This window comes from Callospermophilus lateralis, chromosome 14 (genome assembly GCF_048772815.1).
Source record: "Callospermophilus lateralis isolate mCalLat2 chromosome 14, mCalLat2.hap1, whole genome shotgun sequence".
NCBI lineage: Eukaryota > Metazoa > Chordata > Mammalia > Rodentia > Sciuridae > Callospermophilus > Callospermophilus lateralis.
The window spans coordinates 89,782,723-89,805,117 of NC_135318.1; the positions used below are offsets into that span (position 1 = coordinate 89,782,723).

Consider the following 22,395-nt stretch of genomic DNA (forward strand, 5'->3'; position numbering starts at 1 on the left):
CAGGGAAGAATTGAAATCTTTAAAATATTGTCCAGTCTTTATGCCTTCCTGAGTTTTGCTCAGTAGTTTTATTTGTTACATTTTTCGCTAGATGGTTGATAAAACTATTGTAAGTTACTTATTTATTTATTTATTTATTTATTTATTTATTTATTTATTTTGATGCTGGCAATTGAGCCCAGGTCCTTGTGCATGTCAGGCAGGTGCATTGCCACTGAGCTCTGCCTGCAGCCCTACATCTTCAAAATATCGTTTTCTAGCTCTTAGTTTCTCATTTGGTCATTATACACCCCCATGTAGGAATGTGAAGGAGATAAAATTTTTTTTGTTAACATTTCTGAAAATAATCTTGAATTTATCCTCTTGATTGATAGTTTGGCTGCAATAGAATTAAGTTTGAGATCATTGTTGAGTTCTCTCTTACTGTCCAGTGTGGCAAGAGGAATTGGTTCTAGTTCCTTTATGAGTGTCCTGTTCTCTCTGGAAGCTTGTAGGTTCTTCGCTTTATTGTTGTTCTTAAGTTGGATGAGACTGTGAAGCTTTTTCATTTGTTGTGCTCTGGGAGTTTGACTTTTACTCATATCTTCATGTATAAAGATCTTTCTTTTATTGCTTATGCTTGTCTTTTTTTCTTTATAGTCAAAGAAATTTCCTCTTTCTATTTAACTTTATTTCAGAAATCAGTTTAACTATTTAAGAGCTCTAAGGTGAGGAGGGACCGAAAATAACTTTGAGAATTTAGAACTAAGGGGAACTATACAGATTATATGGTTTATTTGTCCATTACCTTAGTTTTGAATCAAGAACTTGGGTAATGAGGACAAGAGCACACACACTTTTAATTGTCTGAAATTGTTATACAGGCAGTATAAATTTTGAATTGTGTTTTTTACTATACTTAAAAATTGGGGGCTGGGGTTGTGGCTCAGAGGAAGAGCGCTTACCTGGCATTCGTGAGGCACTGGGTTCAATCCTCAGCATCCCATAAAAATAAAATAAAGATATTGTGTCCACCTACAACTAAAAAAATAAATATTAAAAAATTGAATTATTTTATAGCATTGATTTTTGAAGTTTTTTTATGTATTTATATACAGGATGCAGGATGGTGTTATGGCTTTAATAGACCTGACTGTATAATAACACATTTTTTTCAAATTTTAAAGGTTTGCTTATATTCTAGATTTTAGAAATTTTGATATTTTGTGCATTATTTTTAAATTTAGAGTTCTTTTCCTTGGAATCATCTGGTTTTTCTGGACCAGTTTTTCATTTATTCCTGCTTTTTTTTTTTTTTAATAGGTTGAAACCTCAGTCAGTGATGGTGTTTGCATTAATACCCATTTCCAGAGCATTCTTTGTTGTTGTTTTAATATTTTTTTAGTTGTTGAAGGACCTTTATTTTTATTTATTTATATATGGTGCTGAGAATTGAACCCAATGCCTCATACATGCCCTACCACAGAGCCACAATTCTAGCTCCTTATTTTGGCTTTTTAATAAGCATTTTCTGTAGAACAAGACAGCACGTAGTTTAGGTTTTTTATTTTATTTTATTTTTTAATATTTATTTTTTTAGGTGTAGATGGACACAACACAATACCTTTATATTTATGTGGTGCTGAGGATCGAACCCGGGTCCCAAGCGCTCTACTGCTGAGCCACAATCCTAGCCCCTATTTTAGGTTTTTTTAAAAGTTGAGAAGTAAAATTGAGGATATTATATAGCTATGTAGGTAATTAAAAGAGAAAACATTTTATTGGTAAAATTCAACATAATAGTAATTTGAGTTTTTGTAATACAGGTCTTCTAATAAGAATAATGGGATTCTTTGTAGGAAAATTGTTTGCTTAATTGGGGTTCAAAGTTACTGTTACCTATCATCAAAATTGATTGTAAAGATTCATGTTTTACTGATGTTTTCTGGAATTGTATCTGTGTCAATTCTGAAGGTCTTTTGATTATAGATAGGTACTGCTAAATACTGGTGTCAGTTCACCTTCATGTGTTTTTTTGTTTGTTGTTAACCCAGGGGCACTTAACCACTGAGCCACATCCACAGCCCATTTTAAATTTACTTAGAGACAGGGTCTCACTGAGTTGCTTAGCATCTTGCTTTTGTGGAGGCTGGCTTTGAACTTAGCCATCCCCCTGCCTTATAGCCTCCCCAGCCACTGGGATTACAAGCGTGTTTTTTTTGTTTGTTTGTTTGTTTGTTTGTTTTTAGTTATAACTGGACACAATATCTTTATTTTATTTATTTGTTTTTGTGTGGTGCTGAGGATGGAACTCAGGGCCTCACACATGCTAGACGAGCACTCTACCGCTGAGCCCCACCCCAGCCCGACAAGTGAGTTGTTTTAATTGGTGCTGAGGATGGAACTCAGGGCCTCACACATGCTAGACGAGCACTCTACCGCTGAGCCCCACCCCAGCCCGACAAGTGAGTTGTTTTAATTGAGTATATTCATTGCCTGGCAGGCATTCATGGAACTTTATTAGATTCTTCCTTGGTCTTCGTGGAAGTGCCTCTCTGGCACAAGTAGGTGGATTTTGAAGTGGCACTCTCCTTTGTCCTTGTGTTGGGTATGTACAAGTACTGCTGGGACTGCAATTGGAGTTGTGGCAGTGGAGGGCTTGCTCCTGCTTTCACTTTGGACAGCAGCACCGCTGACATCTGCCAGCTTGTCAAGAGCCAGGACACCACTGAAATCATTTGCCTTATTTTAAAATTACACGGTGAAGTTTCTCCCAATTTGTTAATGTGTTTGAGCAGCTGTTCTTATCCAAAGGCCAACTCTCTTGAAAACTTCAATTTTCAGAACACATTTCTTCAATTGCTGCAATCAGTGTGACTCAGTTAACTTGCCACCTACTTCTTTGGCTAGCAAGTGAACCACTAGAAACTTAACTTTGGTTATAGCCTTGCTTTTGTTTTTTTGTTTCTTTGAAGAAAGAAATCTGTGTTGAAATAACCTGTTTTCAATTTTCTGATTTTCCTGACAATTGCTCTCTTGTGGTGGTAGTATTGTGGTGAATACACAGTATTTTAATGTCAGCATGTACTATGTTATTTGGCACCACTATCATTCCATAATAACTGTGACACTTTGCCATCTACTTCAACAGTAAAATGATCCGTACTTCACTGTGGAGGCCTGGGTACCCACATGAGAAGCCTTAGCTTTCAGCAGATGATATATTTAATTTCTTTGAGTAAACCCCGCCCCAAGCTGAAAAGTTCCTGGTTGGTTGTCTTCTGGTGAATGGTGAGAATTTGCATAATAGCTTTGTCTTTTCTTGGTAGAATTTTAGTTCATTCTCATTTGTAGCTCAGTCTCTCACTTTCCATTCTAAGGCCAGCCCTAAGAACATAACTTCCTGTCAAAACTTTTTCAAACTCTCTGAATTACTTCTCGCACACACAGTTATCCACAGAGTCATTTGTACTCAGTTTTATTTCTTTGGAGGAAGCCTTATTCATTCAATAGACCATAGTGATCAAAACCAAAAAATAACCCTTTCACTTGAGAAAAAAATTTATTTAATTTAAACTACTTTACAAAAGGAGAGAAGCGTAATATCATGTTTTTATACTTCTTTTTTTCAGTGCCGAGAATTGAACCCAGGGCCTTGCACAAAAGCAAGTGCTCTACCACTGAATTATGTCCCCAGCCCTTTATAAAATTTTATTTCAAGACAGAGTCACAATGTTTCCCATGCTGGCTTTGAACTTGTGATCCTCCTACCTTAGCCACCCAAGTCCCTGGGATTTTAGGTGCGTGCCACTGTGCCCTGCGTCATGTTTGTGTACTTTGTAAATTACACACAGAACAACAAACTGAAGCTAAGTTTATAACAAGCTAAGTGAAGAAAAGTCATCGGTCATTTGAATCTTATGTATTTCAGTGCCCTCTGGAAAGAATCATTAGCAATATTCATCTCTAATAAAATAACATAATTGATGGTCCTGGCTTTATTAATGTTGCCAAATCATCATTCAGTACGAACCAGGCATGCTTTTGCTGTGGCAAAAGGAGTCTGCTCTGGCATTTAGACCTGTGTGTTTGTTTGTGTAAGTGGGAGCACATAATCATTCATGTGGATTGTTGTGATATTTTGAATCAGATACACTGGAGGAAGTCTCAGTGCATTTGATTAAACTAAACTTCATGGAGATTACTGCATAGTGGATAATATTTTGGTTTCCTCTATACTTGATAAAGGCCAAAATCAAGGTAAAGATAATAATCTATCACAAAGTTGGCCAGCATTTCCATGAAATACCAGTTAGTGAATCTTCAACCTTGTGGGCCATGTTGCCTCTGTCACCACCAAGACAATACAAAGTGCATAGGTGTGACAGTATTCCAGTAAAACTTTATTTACACCATGTATGATAGCACATGCCTATAAACCCAGTGACTCAGGAGGCTGAAGCAGGAAGATCAAAAGCCAGCCTGGGCAACTTAGCGAGATCCTGTCTCAAAATAAAAAGATACGGGGAGCTGGATATGTTATTCAGTGATAGAGCACTTACCTAACGTGCAAACCTCAAAAAGCAAACACAACACACAAGCAAAAATCCACTTCATTTACAAAAACAAATGGCCAAACTCAAGTTTGCCAACCCTTAATTTGTCAATCCACAAGTTAAATTTATCCTGTGGTAAAGGTACTCTTCTGTGAAGACTTGAGTCAAGGAATGTAGTAACCTGAAAGCGGTAGATGAGTTGGAGTTTTTTCTAGTGCAATGAAGATAAAATATACATTGAAGTCATTGTCAGAATAACAAACTTCTTTAGCCCAAGAATTCTTTAAGCAGGCAGCAAGTTCATTTCTAGGTTTACAATCAGTCCTCTGGTGTATGATTCCTAGACTTGAAGTTAACCATCAAAAGTAAACCATTAAGTTATTCTTGATTTTGTTTGTTTGTTTTGTTGCCTTAGTTATCACATGAAAGTAAATAAAAGACCAGGTCCACAAAGTATGCTGTGTGTGTGTGTGAGAGAGAGAGAAAGAGAGAGAGAGAGAGAGAATGTGTTTGTGATGCTGGAGTAGAACCCAGGACCTCACACACGCTCTGAAAATGTTCTACTACTGAGCTACATCCCCAGCCCCTCCACAGCTTGCTTTGGAGCAGGATCTTTGGCCACTGTAATGGCAGGCATGACATCTCCTTACATCAGAATAGCAACCCTTTTGTGCTTGGTCATTTAAAAAAAAAAAAAAACTTTTCATTTAAAATGCACTGTACATTGTACACGTTAATTATATAACAATATACTATGTCACCACCTAAATAACCAGTACTTGGGATTTTTTTTTTTTTTTTTTTTTTTTTTTGCAGAAATTCTATGAGGTTATCTATTATGATCAGTCTGGGCTCCCCATCGCTGGGTTTCTGTTCCATTGGGTGCTTGGGTTTTCTGCTGTTGCCTTGGAACATGACTAGTAACAGGGTAGAGAACTGGTCCTAAAGGTAAAATAGGGCTGGCAGAGTGTACAAATCCCTGGGATTTGACCCCCTGCACCACAAAGCTGGTGAACAAGTGAATGAATGCTGAGTCTTACAGAGAACAGGGCAGGTCTTTCTTCTTGTGGTGTTTGCTGACACCACTGCTGTGAATTCCAGGAGAAGGACTTGCCTTGGTAGCTGTGATGTATCTTAAGTCAAACTGGGATATTACAGTTTGTGAGATGCTTTTTGGAATACTAAATTCCTGAACTGGGACATTTAAACTTAATCATCACTGCAGAGAAAGAAATGCACTGTGAGAATTGTAATCCTATAATCCCCTCTTATCCAGTAATTAAGGTAGGGGGTTTAGACTTTAATTCAGTAAAAGCATACAGTGTAGAAATTTTGAATCTTCTCTCAAATTATCTTTAAGGATGGGTATGTCAGGCTGGTTTGTTTGTTTTTTAATTCTGAAAAATTTCAAGTATGTAAAAGTGGTGAACATAGTATTTGAACCCCATCTGCCCATCACGGAGTATCAACAATGATCCATTCATGACCAGTCTTATTTCTTCTATGTTACCAAGTTGTTTTTAGCCTTGCTCAGTTTTTAAAATTGGAATTTTAATTTTTCACTTAGTTTAGGCATTCTGGAAACTCCACAGCATCACCAAAGGTTTTGCTCCGCAGAAAATCAAGAAGTAAAGACTATGATTCCTACAGTGATAATGATGTGTGCAGCCTGGAAACAGAGGACAATTTTGCCAAAGAGCTTCAGCAGTACATAAAAGCTAAAGAGATGGCAAATGCTGCTCAGCCCCTACCACTTTCTGAAGAATCTACAAAGAAAGAAGGAGCAAAAGATAGCCGGCAGGGTAAGCACCAAGCTATTATACCTCTTAAAAGTCTGACAGAGAAGCAGTCACAGTTGCCCATATATTGGCACTGGGGTTCTGCGCTTACCTCATGTTAGGGTTGTGGTTTTCATGGATCTTTTCATAGGTCTTGCATGGTCTCAGACCCCACTTGTGATCTGACCAGGCCATGTGCGAATGCTCACTGTTCACATGAGGAGCTGGGGGATTGCAGGCAGGCTTTTGTCAAAGATTCTGTAGGTATCTAAAGGGAGAAGGCTAACACCCTGGCTTTTGCACGTGTGGAGACAGGAAGTGCCTGTTTGCATTGCTGTCACTTAAAAAGTGGTGGCTGGAATGGCTGTATGTCAGACTACATGCAGAAATGTATTCTTTTACACTATTAAAATGGGTTTTAACATAGATAGGAGGGCAAATGACAATTATAAATGAAGTTCTTAATGCTTTCCTTTTACTATATTTTTTCCTGCAAGTGTTTCTTCAAAACACATCTGTAGACTAATTTATAATTTATAAAAAATACTTCCAGTGAAAAATCTGTGTTGAGTGAGGTCATGTGAAACATTTGAATTTTTTTTTTCTCTTGCAGTGCTGTGGCAATTCCTAATTAGATCATCATACCCTGAACACTTCCAAAGGATCTGGCTTGTAGATTACAAGACTGATTTCATCAGTTATCTTGCTTCCCCCCCCTCCCCCAATAATATTTCAGGGCAGAGGCCTTCTGTGACATCAAGGCAGCACAAAGGGCCTCCCCCTTCAAACCCCAATTCTTGTAATTACGTCATATTTCAAATATGTCACTCAGAGTAATAGTCATGAGTTTATTAACAGTGACTGGAAGAAGGAAAGGGGGACGTTCTTAAAAGAGAGAGTAGATCCTCTCAGGAGAAGGATAGTATTCTCCTCCTGCTCTCCAGTTTTGTTTTATTCCAGAAAGTCCTGCCCAGGTCCACCTTGACTTTTGATTGACAGCAGAATGACCTCAGACTTTCAAGTCACCATTGCCATGACCTACAACTGTAGGTCATTTTTGTCCCATGCTAACGGGTTCTAATTCAAACCTGTTTTTACAGATTATGGTTAGAGGGAATTATCTTCCTGAGTTCTGGGATCTCATCTGTATAAGGGTCACAAAAGTGTGTGTGTGTTTGCGTGTGTTTCCCATGGCTTCAGGGTAATTTTTTTTCTTTTTGTCTGCATTTTGAGCCTGCATAACCCCTGCAGATAGCAGGTAGTTTACTGAGGAATGTAACATATCCTGCTGACTTAAGCCAGGCAGGGCTGCAGGTAAATTGCTTTTTAAAAGAAGATGCATATGGATCAGCACTTAAGTCGTTTTAAAAATAAACTTTCTTGTTTTTAGCTACTAAACAAAAAAATAAAAACCCTAAAGCTGGTCACAAGCATGGTAAACAGAAGAAAATGAAACGAAAGTGGCCTGGGCCTGGAAACAAAGGACCAAATGCCTTACCGAGGAATAGTGGCTCACAGAAAGAGGTATGAGAACATATGCTCATAGGGTACCCGCATGCTTGCAGGATTTCATCTCAAACCTCAGTGACAGGAATTGCCGTTGATGTTGTCAGGTGGGAGCGCTCCTCAGAGTCAGTTATCCAGAGGTGAGGTCCCCACCATCAGTGGGCTCTCCGTGGTCCTCTGGCTCACCTTTGAGCATCCTTCCTTCTCACACTGGCTGCCAACACCCATTTTAAGCCTTGGCGTTCCCTGTTGTCCCTGAATACATGAGCACATGGCCTTTGATTTTTGAGTGTTGCCGAAAGAAGATAAAATAGCTCTGAAGACATTTCAAGGCCACAGAAGGCACAAAGTTTACTTTATTGCAGTCCCTCACCTGTGGGTTTCTAACAAGTGCTATTTCTGAGCATTGCCTTACTAAGTCTCCCACCCCCTGTCATCCTGATATGTTGATTTTTGCTTTGTAGAGGTTCTCTTCCTTGGTCTGCAGATGTATTTAGGGTAGAACAATCAGTGAGTCCTCTGAATTCTGCTTTTCTGAAGGCTTTAAAACTGGTTAGCAATTTTTTTTATTAGACTTGGTCACAGCCTCCTGTGTGGGGGACTAAAATATTAGAAGTACCAGATATTAGTTGGATGCAGTAGAGTGTACCTTGTACCAGCTACCTGGGAGACTGAGGCAGGAACTTCACTTGAGCCCAGTAGTTTGAAACCAGCCTGGGCAGTGTAGCTAGACCCCTTCTCAAAACAAAGAAAGCAAGTTTCGTAAATTGAAACACATTTATATGAAATTTATCCCTGCTTCTGTATTACAAATGAGAAATCTGAAGCTCAAGGGTTCAGTGACTGCCCATAGTCAGCTAGGACCACACCAGGGCTGGCTGGTTTCCTCATTCTATTCCATGCTCACAACTGTTTGGTTACATTGACTCACCTGATGATGCAGCCGGATCTGACAGCCCTTGCACACTGAGAGCTTGGTTATGTTAATTAACTTCAGCTGATCTGTATCCTCAGCTCACACCTGTGAACATTTCGTGAAAACTATTGATTTCACTGCTTTTGTCCATTCTATGATTTCCCAAATTTGTCTCCATTAATCTAGAGATCTTTGGCCCTAGGATTCACTTTTTATCACAAGTAAAGTTGCTTTCATGTTTACTTTTTTCATTCATTTTTACAAAAGAAGGGGAAAGTATAATAAAATATTTAAATTACACAAGTACTAATATTCAGTGATGGAATGCTGTTGAAATTTTTTAAAAAAATTATAAACTGATATACAAAAGTCCAAATCTTAACATGTGAAGGCCATTTTAGGAGATTTAGGCTGGGCACAGTTAGTGCACACCTGTAATCCCAGCTGCTTGGGAGACTGAAATAGGAGGAACACAAGTTTCAGGCCTGCCTCGACAACTTAGCAAGACCCTATCTCAAAATAAAATAAAATATAGGCTTGGGGTGTAGTTCAGTGATAGGGTGCCCCTGGGTTCAAGTCTTAGAAACACACACACACACACACAAAGAGGAAGAACAGACACACATTAATATTTTAAAGGTAGATTAATTTTGTGAACAAAATAAAATATTTTTATTTTTCTCATATTTGATGTTTTGTTTTTGTTTTTAAAGGAAGATAAACCTAAAGAGAAGCAGCAGCATGTGAGAATGAGTCAGGGATTCATCAACCAACATACAGTGGAACGCCAGGGAAAACAAATCTGCAAATATTTTCTTGAAAGGAAATGTATTAAGGTATAAAAATATGTGAGCAAAAATATACTAAAATGGCTGGGTGTGATGGTGTACAACTGTAATCCCAGCAGTTTGGGAGGCTGAAGCAGGAGGATTGCAAGTTCAAAACCAGCCTCAGCAATTCAGACCCTGTCTCAAAAAAATAATAATAATAATAATAAAAGGACTGGGGATGTGGCTCAGTGGTTAAACACCCCTGGGTTCAGTCTCTAGGACAGGAAAAAAAATTGTGTGTGTGTATACATACGTATATACATGTACACACACTAAAATGTAAGGTGATAATAAAAATGTACTCATATTCTAAATAAAACATACTGCTGTTTTCGTTTGACACTCTCATCATATTTGTAGGATTTGATAACTGCTTCCTCCTGGAGAAAGTTTTGTTAGAAAATTTTAGTGAAGTATTCTTTTATGTTTAAAAAATAGAAAAAATTTTAAATATACTTTATTTTTGTTTTAAGAGTGAGAGAGAGTGAGAAAGAGGGAGAGAGAGAGAGAGAATTTTAATATTTATTTTTTAGTATTTGGCGGACACAACATCTTTGTCTGTATGTGGTGCTGAGGATCGAACCCGGGCCAGGCGCACTATTGCTTGAGCCACATCCCCAGCCCAAATATACTTTGTTTTTAAAATGTTTAAGGCTTATGAAAATTTTAAGCAGATATGTATCATGAGCTTATGAAGTAACACGTTAAGAATTAGACAATATTCTAAGACCTTAAAATCTTTCTATAATTATTTGCTTATTTAAAGTTTAGTAGGAATTGTAGTTACTTAAGTAAGAGAAATAATAACTTGTCTCTGTTTTGTTTTATTTTGTTTGTTTTGTGGCCCAGGGAGACCAGTGTAAATTTAATCATGATGCAGAGATAGAGAAGAAGAAGGAAATGTGTAAGTTTTATGTACAGGGTTATTGTACCAGAGGAGAAAACTGTCTATATTTGCATAATATCCTTTATCACAAGATACAATAACTTTACTCTCCATAGGTATTTATATGAATGTTTTAAATGTGCAAATTTTTAATGAAGCCAGTGTTGAAGCTATAACATTATACTATATAAGCTCAACTTAGTATCAAAGTGGTTAAGTTGTACATAGATTACCAACACCCCCACCCCCCACCCACCCCCGTAAGAACGAAAAGAGGGATTGTTTAGAAAATCTCTCAAATGAAGATCCTTTTTGTTCAACCCAGTAGTATAGTGGGTTCACGAGACCTACCCATCTCCCAGAAAGATATCCTCAGATTTTTTTGCTGACATTTAACTAACTGGATTTGTACTCATATAGGGTACTTTATTAGGAAAAAAAGCAGGGATTGCTTAATTTGTTGTGCTTGTTTTCGGTATATGGCGTAGACATCTTGTAAAAATATGGAACTTAAACCCTTGAGAGTGACAGCATCTTTGGTCACCACAAAATTAGTTTTTGTTTATATAAGGCTGGGGGAGGGGTATTTCAGTGGTAGAATGCTTGCCTAGCTTGTGTGAAGCACTGGGTTCGATCCTCAATACCATATAATAATAAATCAGTAAGATAAAGGTATTGTGTTCATTTACAACTGAAAAGAAATTTAATTTAAAAAAAAAACAAGGCCAGGAGTCTTCAATTCTAACTTTTCCTTGAAAATAATATTAAAGTTGTAAAAATGTATTTATTTTAGTACCGGGGATTGAACCCAAGGGCACTTCACCACTGAGCTGTATTCCCAGTCTTTTTTTTAATTTTAAAATAGGGTCTCAGTAAATTGCTGAGGCTGGCCTCAATCTTGCATCCTCCTTCTTCAACCTCCCAAGTTGCTGAGATTATAGGTCTGTACCTCCAGGCCCCTCTAATTTTTATATTTTAAATAGATAATTCAGTATTTCTACTTGCAAGAAAAGTCTTTATGTAGGAAAATTAATAACAAATTATTTAGTTTGAATAAATTTGTTTACTTCCTTAACATTTGGTTCACATGAATATCCTTGCAAGTTTTACCATACAGGAACAAAATGTTATCAGGGAGAATATTGCAAGTTTTCACATGCTCCACTTACTGCTGAAACACAGGAACTGTTGGCTAAAGTAAGTACAGTTTTAATAATTTTTTATTAATATTTATTTTTTAATAAAAATTTGTTTAAATAATAATAAGTCTTATAAGTTAGTATATTAGATATATTAGGACTGATAATTATCCAAGAATTTATTTCCATTTGGAAAATTATTTATTAGTGTGTAAGTGTATTTTATATTATTTATTTACTTATTTCTGTTATTGGAGATTGAACTCAAGAGTGCTTTATCATTGAGCTACATCCTCAGTCCTTTTATTTTGTAATAGGGTCTCACTAAATTGCTAAGGGTCTTGCTAAGTTGCTGAGGCTGGCCTTGAACTTGTGATCCTCCTGCCTCAGCCCCCTGAGTTCCTGGGGTTACAAGTATGTGCTCCCATGCCTGGCTTGTTTATTTTTTCTTGTAGCTAAAAGGAATATTTATATTCATTGCTGACATAAATTATAATGTTCTGAAAATCTTCAGTGGAGTTAATTTTAATACCTAAACTAAAGTAAGGGAAGCAAAGCAATTAAGAGAAGTGGTACTTCTATTATAATGATTTAAGCCAGATTGGATGGTGTACACCTGTAATTCCAATGACTTGGGAGGGTGAGACAGGAGGATCACAAGCTCTAGGCCAGCCTCAGCGAGAGCCTGTCTCAAAAATGTTAAAAAATGAGCGGGGGCTGTAGCTCAGTGGTAGAGCACCCCTGGCTTCATTCCCCAGTATTGTATCATATCATGGGATGGGGTGGGAAATAAAACAAAACAAATAAAATGGCATATTTTGGGAAAGTTAATATGCCATGGGTTGATAAAGATTTTAGAGTTACATCAAAGAATACTAGTAGTAATTTCAAAATATTTTCTTCAGTATTCTTTTGGTCTGTGAGAAAAGATTATTGAGAAATTGTAGTCACTTGTGTTCTTTCATTTATCATTTATTAGACGGAGGTGGTCTCTTCAAAATTAAATGGAATATATATACAATAGAAGTTCTTTTGAGCAAAAAAAGAAAAATAAAATGTTCCCTTGATGTTGTATATATACATGGTGGAGGGACTCAAATGAGCTCTTTATGGCTTATTTTATGAGGACACTAATTTGATTCATGAGGGCTTACCTTTGGGTTTAGAATTTCAACATATAAATTTTGGGGACTGACAAACATTCAGACCATAACAGAGATTGTTCCAGATAAAAATAAGTTAATGAAACATAATTACCAAATAAAGTAAGTGATTCTTGATAATGACTGATCTAGAAAAAGAAAGCTACAAAGGATAATTGGAGAAATTTCCATATAAATGGTATATTAACTATAATGTTATGATATCAATATAAGGTATCTTGGGAAGAATAATGCTATTCTGTTATTGTATAAGAGAATTTCCTCTTCATGGAAGATGCAGGATGAATATTTAGGTGTTGAACTTACTTTCAATTGGTGCTTATTTTTAAACATTTTTGTGTTGTAAAATATGAGAAGTTACTCTGGAATTAGAAATTGTGCTAAAAATATGTAATTATTATTTTTATGAAACATGGGAAAATTATAAGTGTAATATTGATTTTTCATTTCCTCTTGTAGTATATTAGGTTATTATTAGGATGAATTTTGCTGGAATCATCTAAAAAGTATAAGAATGACGGTGTACCTAATTAGACATTAATAGGTATAAAAATTATTATGTAATTTTTTTTCCCTATTAGGTTTTGGATAGTGAAAAGAAGTCATGCAAATAAAATAGACATAAAAAGGTAAAAGAATATTACTACTTATTGTCTGTATCTAAAAATATTACAAAATACATATTCACAGATGTGTGGCTCTCCATCTTTCCTTCTCCCCACCTGAGTTTGTCATGGATGTTTGTGTTCTTCACTTGTCTTTCTGGTATTCACCCAGTATGTGTAATTCACTGAACATAGGTTTAGTTCTGCTTATGGTAACAGTGTCTTACTCTATATGTTAATGGGAGATTTGCTATTTTCACTCAACCCTATGCTTCTAAAATCCATTCATGTGGATGCATGCAGCTATCATTTATTCATTCATTTTAGTCTTATATAGCATTTTATTTTATGAACATGTTATAATTTATTATACTATTGGTGGAAATTTAGGTTATTATTAGTTTTTTAAAATGTAAAGTGTTATTATAAATATTCACATACAAACTCCACGTATTAATGTCCATGGTGTATACCAAGGAGTAGAATTGTATCAATTTAAGATAGTAAAGTATACCAAGGAAAGCAAAGTAATTAAGAGAAGTAGTACTCCTGTTACAAAGAGTTTTAAAGGGAAAGTTGAGTCATGGTTGATAAATGTTTTAGAATTACATCAAATAGTCAAGTAGTAATTTCAGAGTGTTTTCTTCAAGTATTGTTTTGGTCTTTGAGAAAATAGCAGAGCCCTAGTTAATATCCCATAAAGTGTATGTACAGAACTCCTTGCCAATACTTGTACTGTCAGTACTCTAATTTTTTTTTTCTTTTTAGACCAAAAAGTTTTGTTTGCGTGAAGTCCAGCATCTTTTCTTACATTTATTGGCTTTTCAGTTTGATTTTTGGTGAAATGTCTTCTAATAGTCTGCCTTTATACACTGACTTTATGAATTCCTGATATAGTTAGTCCTTTGAAGAAGGCGGGCAGGTATTCTCACATTTTGCTGGCTCTTTTTCACTTTCTTTGAGCCCGACTAATTTTGGCAGAATACTTTTTCTTTATGGTTGATATTATGTCTGTGTCTTTTTTTTAAATTCTTCCCTATCTTGAGGCCATGAAGTCATTTTAAGTGTTGGCATTTTGCTTTATACATTTATATTTTAATTCATTGGGAATTTTATCAGTGAACAGTTGCCACAATAATGGTTTTTTAAAAACAGTGTGATACTTTCAGTAACATAATGTTTATTTTTTGTGCATCTTCAAGCTGATCTCAGCTGGCCTTGGCAGGATTGGCTCTGCCTCCTGTAGCAGGTCTGCTTGGCAGTCCTGCCCGCCTTGGTCTGACTCTCTGTGACTTCTCATGGGGATTAGCAGAATCTCTAGAGGGCAAAGCCACGTTGCCATCACTTTTTAACCACTCATCAGCCAAAGTTAGCCACGTGGCCAGGCCCTTTGTACTTGAGATGTGGGAAGAACTATTAAATGGGAAAAGGAAGAAGTGAGGCGACTTGATTTCTTTTCTTCTTAATGGTATGAGATAGGGACTTCATTCTGCTCTTTTTTGTTCTCCTTTTCCCCCTGTACCAATAACCAATCTCCCAAGTATAATTTAATTAAAAAAGAATGTTTGCCCCACTAATTTGTAATCCCCCTCTGGTGTGTGTCATCTGTTTCTCTAATATTAAACTACTCTAATTACTGTAATAACACTTATGTGACTGTGTTTGTCTGTCTTTCTTTCAGTCCTGGGGATGGACCCAGGGCCTCACTCATGCTAGGCAAATATTCTACCACTGAACTGTAGCCCCAGCCCATCAGTCATTTTGATTACAGTTTTTCGGATAGAGATGAAGTGATATCTCATTGTAGTTGTAGTTTGCATTTTCCTAATGACTGATGATGTTGAACGTCTTTTCATATGATTATTGCTGTTAGTCAATTCAGATCTTTACCCATGTTTTAACTGGTATGTTTTCTTATGAAGTTCTTTATATATCTTGGCTCTAGGTCCTGTATTAGATAATATGATTTGCAGATATTTTGTCCCAATTTGTATGTAGCTTGTTGTGTTTTGTTAATGGTTGGTTAATGGTGTCTTTTTGAAGTATAAAACTTTTCATTTTGATGTAGTACAGTTTATCAGTTTTTTTTGTTTTGTGGATCATGCCTTTGCTGTTATATCTAAGAATTCTTTGCCTAACAAAAGGTCACAAGGTTTGGTCTTAAGTTTTTTTCTAGAAGTTTTCTAGGGTTAACTCTTACATTTAATAAGTCTGATTGATTTTGAATTAATTTGTGGGAATCATGTGTTAAGGGTCTAAATTAATCTTTTTAAATGTTAAGTACCTAATTGTCCCAGTACCATTTTTTAGAAAGACTACCCTTTTCCCATTGAGTTCCCTTGGTACCTTTGTTAAAAATTAATTGACTATAAATGTGTGGGTTTATTTTTGGATTCTCATTTGTGTTCCATTGACCCGTGTGTCTGTCTTACAGAGTGTCACATTGTCCTGATGGCAAGTTCTGAAGTAAGGAGTTATAAGATGGACACTGTGGCATGCACCTTAAGTCCCAGCTGCTCAGGAGGCTGAGGAAGGAAGATGTCTTGTGCCTAGGAGCTTGAGACCAGACCAGGCTACATAGCAGAACTATGCTTCAATTTTTAAATTTAAATACAGAGTTTTGGGGTATTGTGGCATATGTTTATGATTTTCTTTTCTTTCTTTTTTTTATGGGGGGAAGAGGATACTGGCCATTGAACTCAGGGGCACTCGACCACTGAGCCACATCTCCAGCCCTATTTTGTATTTTATTTAGAGACAGGGTCTCACTGAGTTGCTTAGCGCCTCACTTTTGCTGAGGCTGGCTTTGAACTCACGATTCTCCTGCCTCAGCCTCCCAAGCTGTTGGGATTACAGATATGCACCACCATTCCCAGCTTCTTTTCTTCTTGAAGTCTTCAGCAATTACAGTTATACCTACCTTTTTATGCTCTTATATTGAATGCTTTCTGTTTTTCTTAGTCAGCTTGTCTGGAGATTTGACAGTTACATTATCCTCTATACAGAATCTACTTTGCATTGTTAATTCTATTTTATATTATATTAATTTCCATTTTAACTAGTTGTCCTTTATTGAATCATTCCTTTTACATTCTTTGACCTTATTTTGCCCCAAGATTACTTGCATTTCTTCTTTTCTAGCCTACCTCTAACCCGACAAATTTCCCTTAAACACACCATGCCACTTACATCCCAAAAGTTGCGTCTCTTTCATTAAATATTTTTTTGTCAAGGTAACATAGATCACTTCAAAAGTCAAAAGTCCTGGTTGAGGGTGAGGCTCAGTGGTACAGGGCTTGCCTAAAATTTGCAGGCCTTGGGTTTGATCTCAACACCACAAAACAAAACAAAACATCCCACAAGGGACTCAACAAAGGTCATCCTGGGTAAAACAACAGAACAGCAGTTTTTAGGATAATTTCTTAGGTGCTGAAAATTTCCTACCAAGTTCAATGCTCATTCCTTATTTAAAAACAAAAAACCCCAAACACTTAAAATAGAAACAGATACTTTTTAGATTTGATTTTTATTGTAGTAAAATGCATTGTTTACCATCTTAACCAGTTTTAGTTACACAGTTCCGTAGCGCTGAGTATACACGTATTGTTTTCTGTCACCACCCTCCATCTCCAGAACTGAAACTCTGCGCCTTCCCATTCCGCTTGTCCCCAGACCCTGGAACTGCCATTCATCCTGTTTTCTGTATCTGCTTTCAACTACTGTAGGTTTCTCATATAAGCAGCATCCTTATATGAGTGTTGATCCTTTCTGATTTATTTCACTTAATGTCCTCAAGGCTCGTTTGTACTGTAGCATATGAGAATTTCCTCTCTCCATGGCTGTGAACATGTAATACCACATTGTGCTCTCATCTGTGTGTGGATACCTGGGTCCCCTCTGGTAAACAACACTGCTGTGAACATGGCTGCACAGTTCTCTTTAAAACTCTTGCTCTCAATTCTTCTGGGTATACACCCTGCAGTGGTTACTGGATCATGTCATAATTCTGTGTCTAATTCTTGAGGAATGACCATATTGTTTTCCACAGTGACTGTACCATTTTACTTTACCACCAACAGTGCTGGACCCAGAGTTCTAATTTCTCTAATTCCTTACCAACTCTTAACTATTTTGTTTTAGTTGACATATAACTACAGTAGTCATCCTAATGTGTGAAATAGTGTGTCATTACGGTTTGAGTTGCATTTAGTGATATGAGCACTTTTTGGGTTTGTTGGCCATTGATATAATCTTTGGAGAAATGACTGTTAAGTCCTTTACCCATTTTTAATTGTGTCATTGTGCTTTTTGTTTTTGAGTTTTAATCATTCTCTATGTACTCTGGGTAGTAATCACTTGTGAGATGTATGATTTGCAGATATCCTCTTCCGTTCTACAGGTTAATTTTTCACTCCATTGATAGTATCCTTAACACACAGAAGTTCTTAATTTTTAAGAATTCTAGTTTATATCTAGTTTTTCTTTTGGTGCCTGTATCTTTGGTGTCACAGCCATGAAATTGCCAAACCTGGCCCTGCAAGGCATTTCCCATAGATTTTCTTCTAGTAGATCTGTAGGTTTAGCTCTCATGTTCACATCTTTGGTCCATTTTGAGTGAGTTCGTATATATTGTGTGAGATAATGGTCCTCATTCATTCTTTTGCATATGGGTGTCCAGTTTGCCAGCACCATCTGTTACCAGCCCTTCCTCACTGAATGATCATAGCACCCTTGTCAAAATTACTTGCCCATGCATGTGAACGTTGATTTCTAAGTTCTCTGTTCCATTCCTTTGATACGTATGTATGTTTTTATGCTGTCACACCACCGCTTTGATTGTTGTAGGTTTGTAGTAACTTTTGAAGTCAGGAAGTGTTAGCCCCCAACATTGCTCTTTTTCTAAGATTGTTTTGGTTGTTCTGGGTTGCTTAGTATTCCATATGACTTTTAGGATGGATTTTTCTATTTTTTTGCAGAAGTCATTGGGATTTTGATAGGGATTGCTTTGAATTCATAGAGTGCTCTGGGTAGTGTTGACAGTTGAACAGTATCAGCTCCAGTCCAGGGGCTTTGATTTTTTTTTTTTTAAGGAAAAATTAATTTTATGCAGTTTCAGTAAAACTGGGGAGAAACAGCTAGACTGCAGTACACTGTTTAGAAGCAAAAGCCAGGTGATCATACAAATGTAAAATCAGTTAGTCAGTCTCCTGTTTCCTGAAGTCTGTCCTCAACAGGAAGAAGTAAAAGCGGTTATCAGGAAAGGTTTTTAATTTCAAAAGGGATCTTTTTCAAGTCCCTGCTTAGTTCATCCCTTGATCTCCAGGGAATTGGGGCTCCATGTCAGCTGGCTGCAGTCAGCTGTTGGATCACCATGCAGATTCTGTCAAGGAACTTGAACAGGAGGAGTCAGAGGTTTTTTTATGTTTCTGAGGTCTCAGTCCGTGGCTGACCCAAGAGGAGGCAGACATCATGGTAGAAGGCATGGCAGGGGAAAGCCGAACACTCTCAACAGCCAGGAAGCAGAGAGCTTGTTGACTCAGTTGTGAAGAAAAAGTCTGTGATTTCCTTTTCAGATTGTTAGTGTGTAGAAATACAATGATGTGAGAGTGTGAGTGTGTGTGTGTGTGTGTGTGTGTGTGTGTGTGTGTTAAGATCATTGGATGGATACTTTCTTAACATGATGAATCATGTTTTACTTTCATAAGATAGTCAGCCTTCTCTTTAATGGGGAAACAGTGGAGGCATTTCTACTAGAAGAGTGTCTGTTACAGGGGGCTGTCCGGTGTCTAAAACTTGAGTAGAGTTCCCTTCTGGAAACCTCTGCATTCAGTGCCACATTCACACATTCATTCAGACATGTCCTTGATAAAATAGTAAACAGTGTGGATATTATTTAACATTGACCGTAAGGCCTGTTCAACTTGAGTGTAGCAAAATATGAAGATGTGGGAAGTACTTCTGCACAAAATGGCATTCTTAAGGAAAAGCCCTGTGCCGCTGTGTGGCAAGCAGAATTAGAGGCGGGGTTCTCTTCCTTGTTCCCTCCCTCCCTCCCTCCCTTCCTGTGCAAGAGGTAGAACCATGCCTCATGCATGCTAGGCAAACTACCACTGAGCTGCACCCCCAGCCCTGTTTTATCATGAATACTAGTTTTACTTGCGGGGTGTACTCTCTTTTTTTGTAACACATAGAAGTATGCATAGCAGGCACTTTTGGGTTCACAAGTGAGTAAACTTGTCTCTTCAAGAAGGACAACTGAAAATATTTGTCATCAGTGATAATAAGTCAAACTTTTGAATTAAAATACAATTCCAAAGCTTCTGATCTGCTTCTGTGAGCTTGAAAGCTTTCCTAAACCTAAAGTCTTTTTGGTAAGATTGGCAATGTTAAAGAATGATGTTTTAAAAACACTATATAATAAAACATTTGGAAGATCTGGCTAACTTAGTAAACTAATGTTTTCCCAATAAATAATGAAAGAGGTTATAAATTATCTGTGGGTAAAAATCCATCCTATCTACAATACAGACTACTAGATTAATGTAATAGTACAAAAGATGATATGGTTTCAGATTCTACACTACAACTTGAAATGTGTTTCAGTTTGCCCTTTTTTTGGGGGGGGTGTATTTTGATTGATCCCAGGAGCACTTTCCCCATATACTTTTTTTAAAAATATTTTTTTAGTTGTAGGTGGATACAATGCCTTTATTTTTATGTGGCACTGAGGCACGAACCAGTGCCTCACATGTTCCAGGTGAGCACTCTACCGCTGATCCACAGCCCCATCCTGCCCCCATACACTTTTTAATTATGTTTTATTTTATTTTGAGACAAGATCTTACCAAGTTGCTGAGGCTGGCCTCAAGTTTGCGATCCTCCTGCTACAGCCTCCTGAGTTGCTGCTGGAGTACTCCATTTTGCTTTGGGGGCGGGGAGTATGTACCGTGGATTAAACTCAGGGGCACTTAATCGCCGAGCCATACCCCCAGCCCTATTTTGTATTTGATTTAGAGACAGGGTCTCACTGAATTGCTCAGCACCCTTCTTTTGCTGAGCTGGCTTTGAACTCATGATTCTCCTGCCTCAGCCTCTGGGATTACAGGTGTGCGCCACTGTGCCCAGCTCCATTTGCTTTTAATATTCATTTGCTTGTTGCTTTATTTTTAGCTTTTCTGAAAAGCTTTTAGTTTGGCTTTTGTAGGCACATAAGTAGTTGAGTTTTCCTTTGTAGAATAAATACAAACTCTCCCAATGAGTGAATTTAAGCCCATTCACAATTATCCACCTGACCATTTGGCTTCACTTGTCATTTATAGCTGTGAGTGACATTTGCATGTTCTTCCTCTCTAGAACATGTTTTCTTGCTCTTCATTAAATTGTACTTCTTTCCATTTTTGTTTTTTTCTCCTTTTTCTGCTTTTGTTCAATATTTCTTACTATGTTTTCATCCAAATCTTAACAGTGGTCATTTTTTTGATGATTTTGTTTTTCTTATATCATTTCTTAGATCAGTCAACTCTTACTTCATTATTTCCACTTCTGATCTTAGGTTTGTTTTTTTTTAATATACAAGTTTACGGTATGGTTTTAGTTTTTTAATTTTAATTGTGTTCTTTGATTTACCCAAAAAAAGAGTATGTAAATCATTTGGATTTTTGTGTTATTTTTCCTCTGCTACATGATTTTTTTAAAAATTGTTTTGGTGTGGGAGATTGAACCCAGGGTGTTTAACCACATCCCCAGCCCTTTTTATTTTGAAACAGAGTCTCAGTAAGCTGTTTAGGGCCTTGCTAAGTTGCTAAGGCTGGCCTTGAACTAGTGACCCTCCTGCCTCAGTCTCCCCAGTTGCTGGGATTACAGGCCTGCGCCATCATGCCTGAGGCAAAGATGGGGCAGCTGAGTTGCTAATTTTCATGAGCTGATGTGCTTTGTTCTCTGTTTTCTCCTGCAGCTTGTATAAATGAAGAGTGCTCCTGCCTGTGCCTGTTGGACTGATGATCTGGGGTAGTTTACAGGATTCCTCACGCAGAGCGCCCTCTGGTGTCATTGTGATGGTGTTCAATTTATTTAATGGGTGGCGCGGAGGTCAGAATCTCAGGCACCAGTGGAGGGGTTGGTCTTCACAGGATGTCCCAGCTGTTGGCACAGCAGAGGAGCATGCGTAGCAGACATGCTAACTGGTGGGCGACTGTTGTGACTCACTGCAGAAGTCTTCTAATGGAGATGTCTCAATACAGTGGGAAGCAAAGTTAGTCTATCTGAGGATGGGTAAAGAATTACAGGAGGTTTGAGGATAAAAAAATTGTTAGGAACACTTTGAGATAACACAAAAATAGTTCTCTCTGTCACCAAATACTTTGCAATGTACAATTAATGACCACTCAGTTCCATTTTAAATAAAGTATGATTTTATGATTTTTTAAACCAGTTTCTTGTTGGACATTTGTTTCCAGCTTCTTACTATTTTAAATAAAGTAGAGTGATGTTTGCTGTACAATTCCTAAACTTGGTATTAATTTCTCTATTAAAATGTAATATTTATTGTTGGTTAGCTTTTCATCACTGTGACAAAATACCCAAAGCAATCAACTTCAAAGGAGGAAAGGTTGAGTTTGGCTCACAGCTAGCAGCTCAGAGTCAGGGCGTGGTCAGTTGGCCTAGTCACTCTTGGACCTGGGCAAGGCAGCATGTGGTGGGAGCACATGGCAGAGGAGACTATTGCCTTGGGGCAGCTGGGACATGAAAAAGAGAAAGATGAGGAGCAGGAGTCCCAGTAGCCCCTTGAAGGACACACTTTCATGTAACCAAAGGCTACAGACTAGTCCCCACCTCTAAAGGGCTTTGCCACCTCCCAGCAACACCACCAGCTAGATAGTCCTGCTGATTATTATTAGATAAATACCATAAAACTGAAGCTGTCATCATCACACTGTCCTACTGCTGGTAAAAATAACATCACTAACTTGCTGTACCTACAGAGGACACTAAAGCTAGTGACACCTCTTAGCAAATCCTATATGAGTCAAAATTATTT

The 22,395-nt window shown here is 37.4% G+C and overlaps 1 protein-coding gene across 5 annotated transcripts in view; it reads left to right on the plus strand.

Moving 5' to 3' along the window:
* The window catches only part of Zc3h8 (zinc finger CCCH-type containing 8), a 29,136-nt gene extending 7,351 nt beyond the window's left edge, over window positions 1-21,785 (plus strand). The window contains exons 3-10 of one of the 5 annotated variants that reach the window (XM_076833470.2): window positions 6,103-6,337; window positions 7,704-7,837; window positions 9,449-9,571; window positions 10,415-10,526; window positions 11,539-11,648; window positions 13,335-13,382; window positions 15,793-15,824; window positions 21,313-21,785. In XM_076833470.2, the coding sequence (XP_076689585.1) occupies window positions 6,103-6,337; window positions 7,704-7,837; window positions 9,449-9,571; window positions 10,415-10,526; window positions 11,539-11,648; window positions 13,335-13,367 (747 nt within the window). In that variant the 3' untranslated portion in view covers window positions 13,368-13,382; window positions 15,793-15,824; window positions 21,313-21,785. Of the gene's footprint in view, window positions 1-2,989; window positions 3,271-6,102; window positions 6,338-7,703; window positions 7,838-9,448; window positions 9,572-10,414; window positions 10,527-11,538; window positions 11,649-13,334; window positions 13,383-15,792; window positions 15,825-21,312 lie in introns of those variants that run through there. The other 4 variants (XM_077105199.1, XM_076833469.2, XM_077105197.1 and 1 more) reach the window with 4 other exon arrangements.
* Window positions 21,786-22,395: the final 610 nt, after the last annotated feature.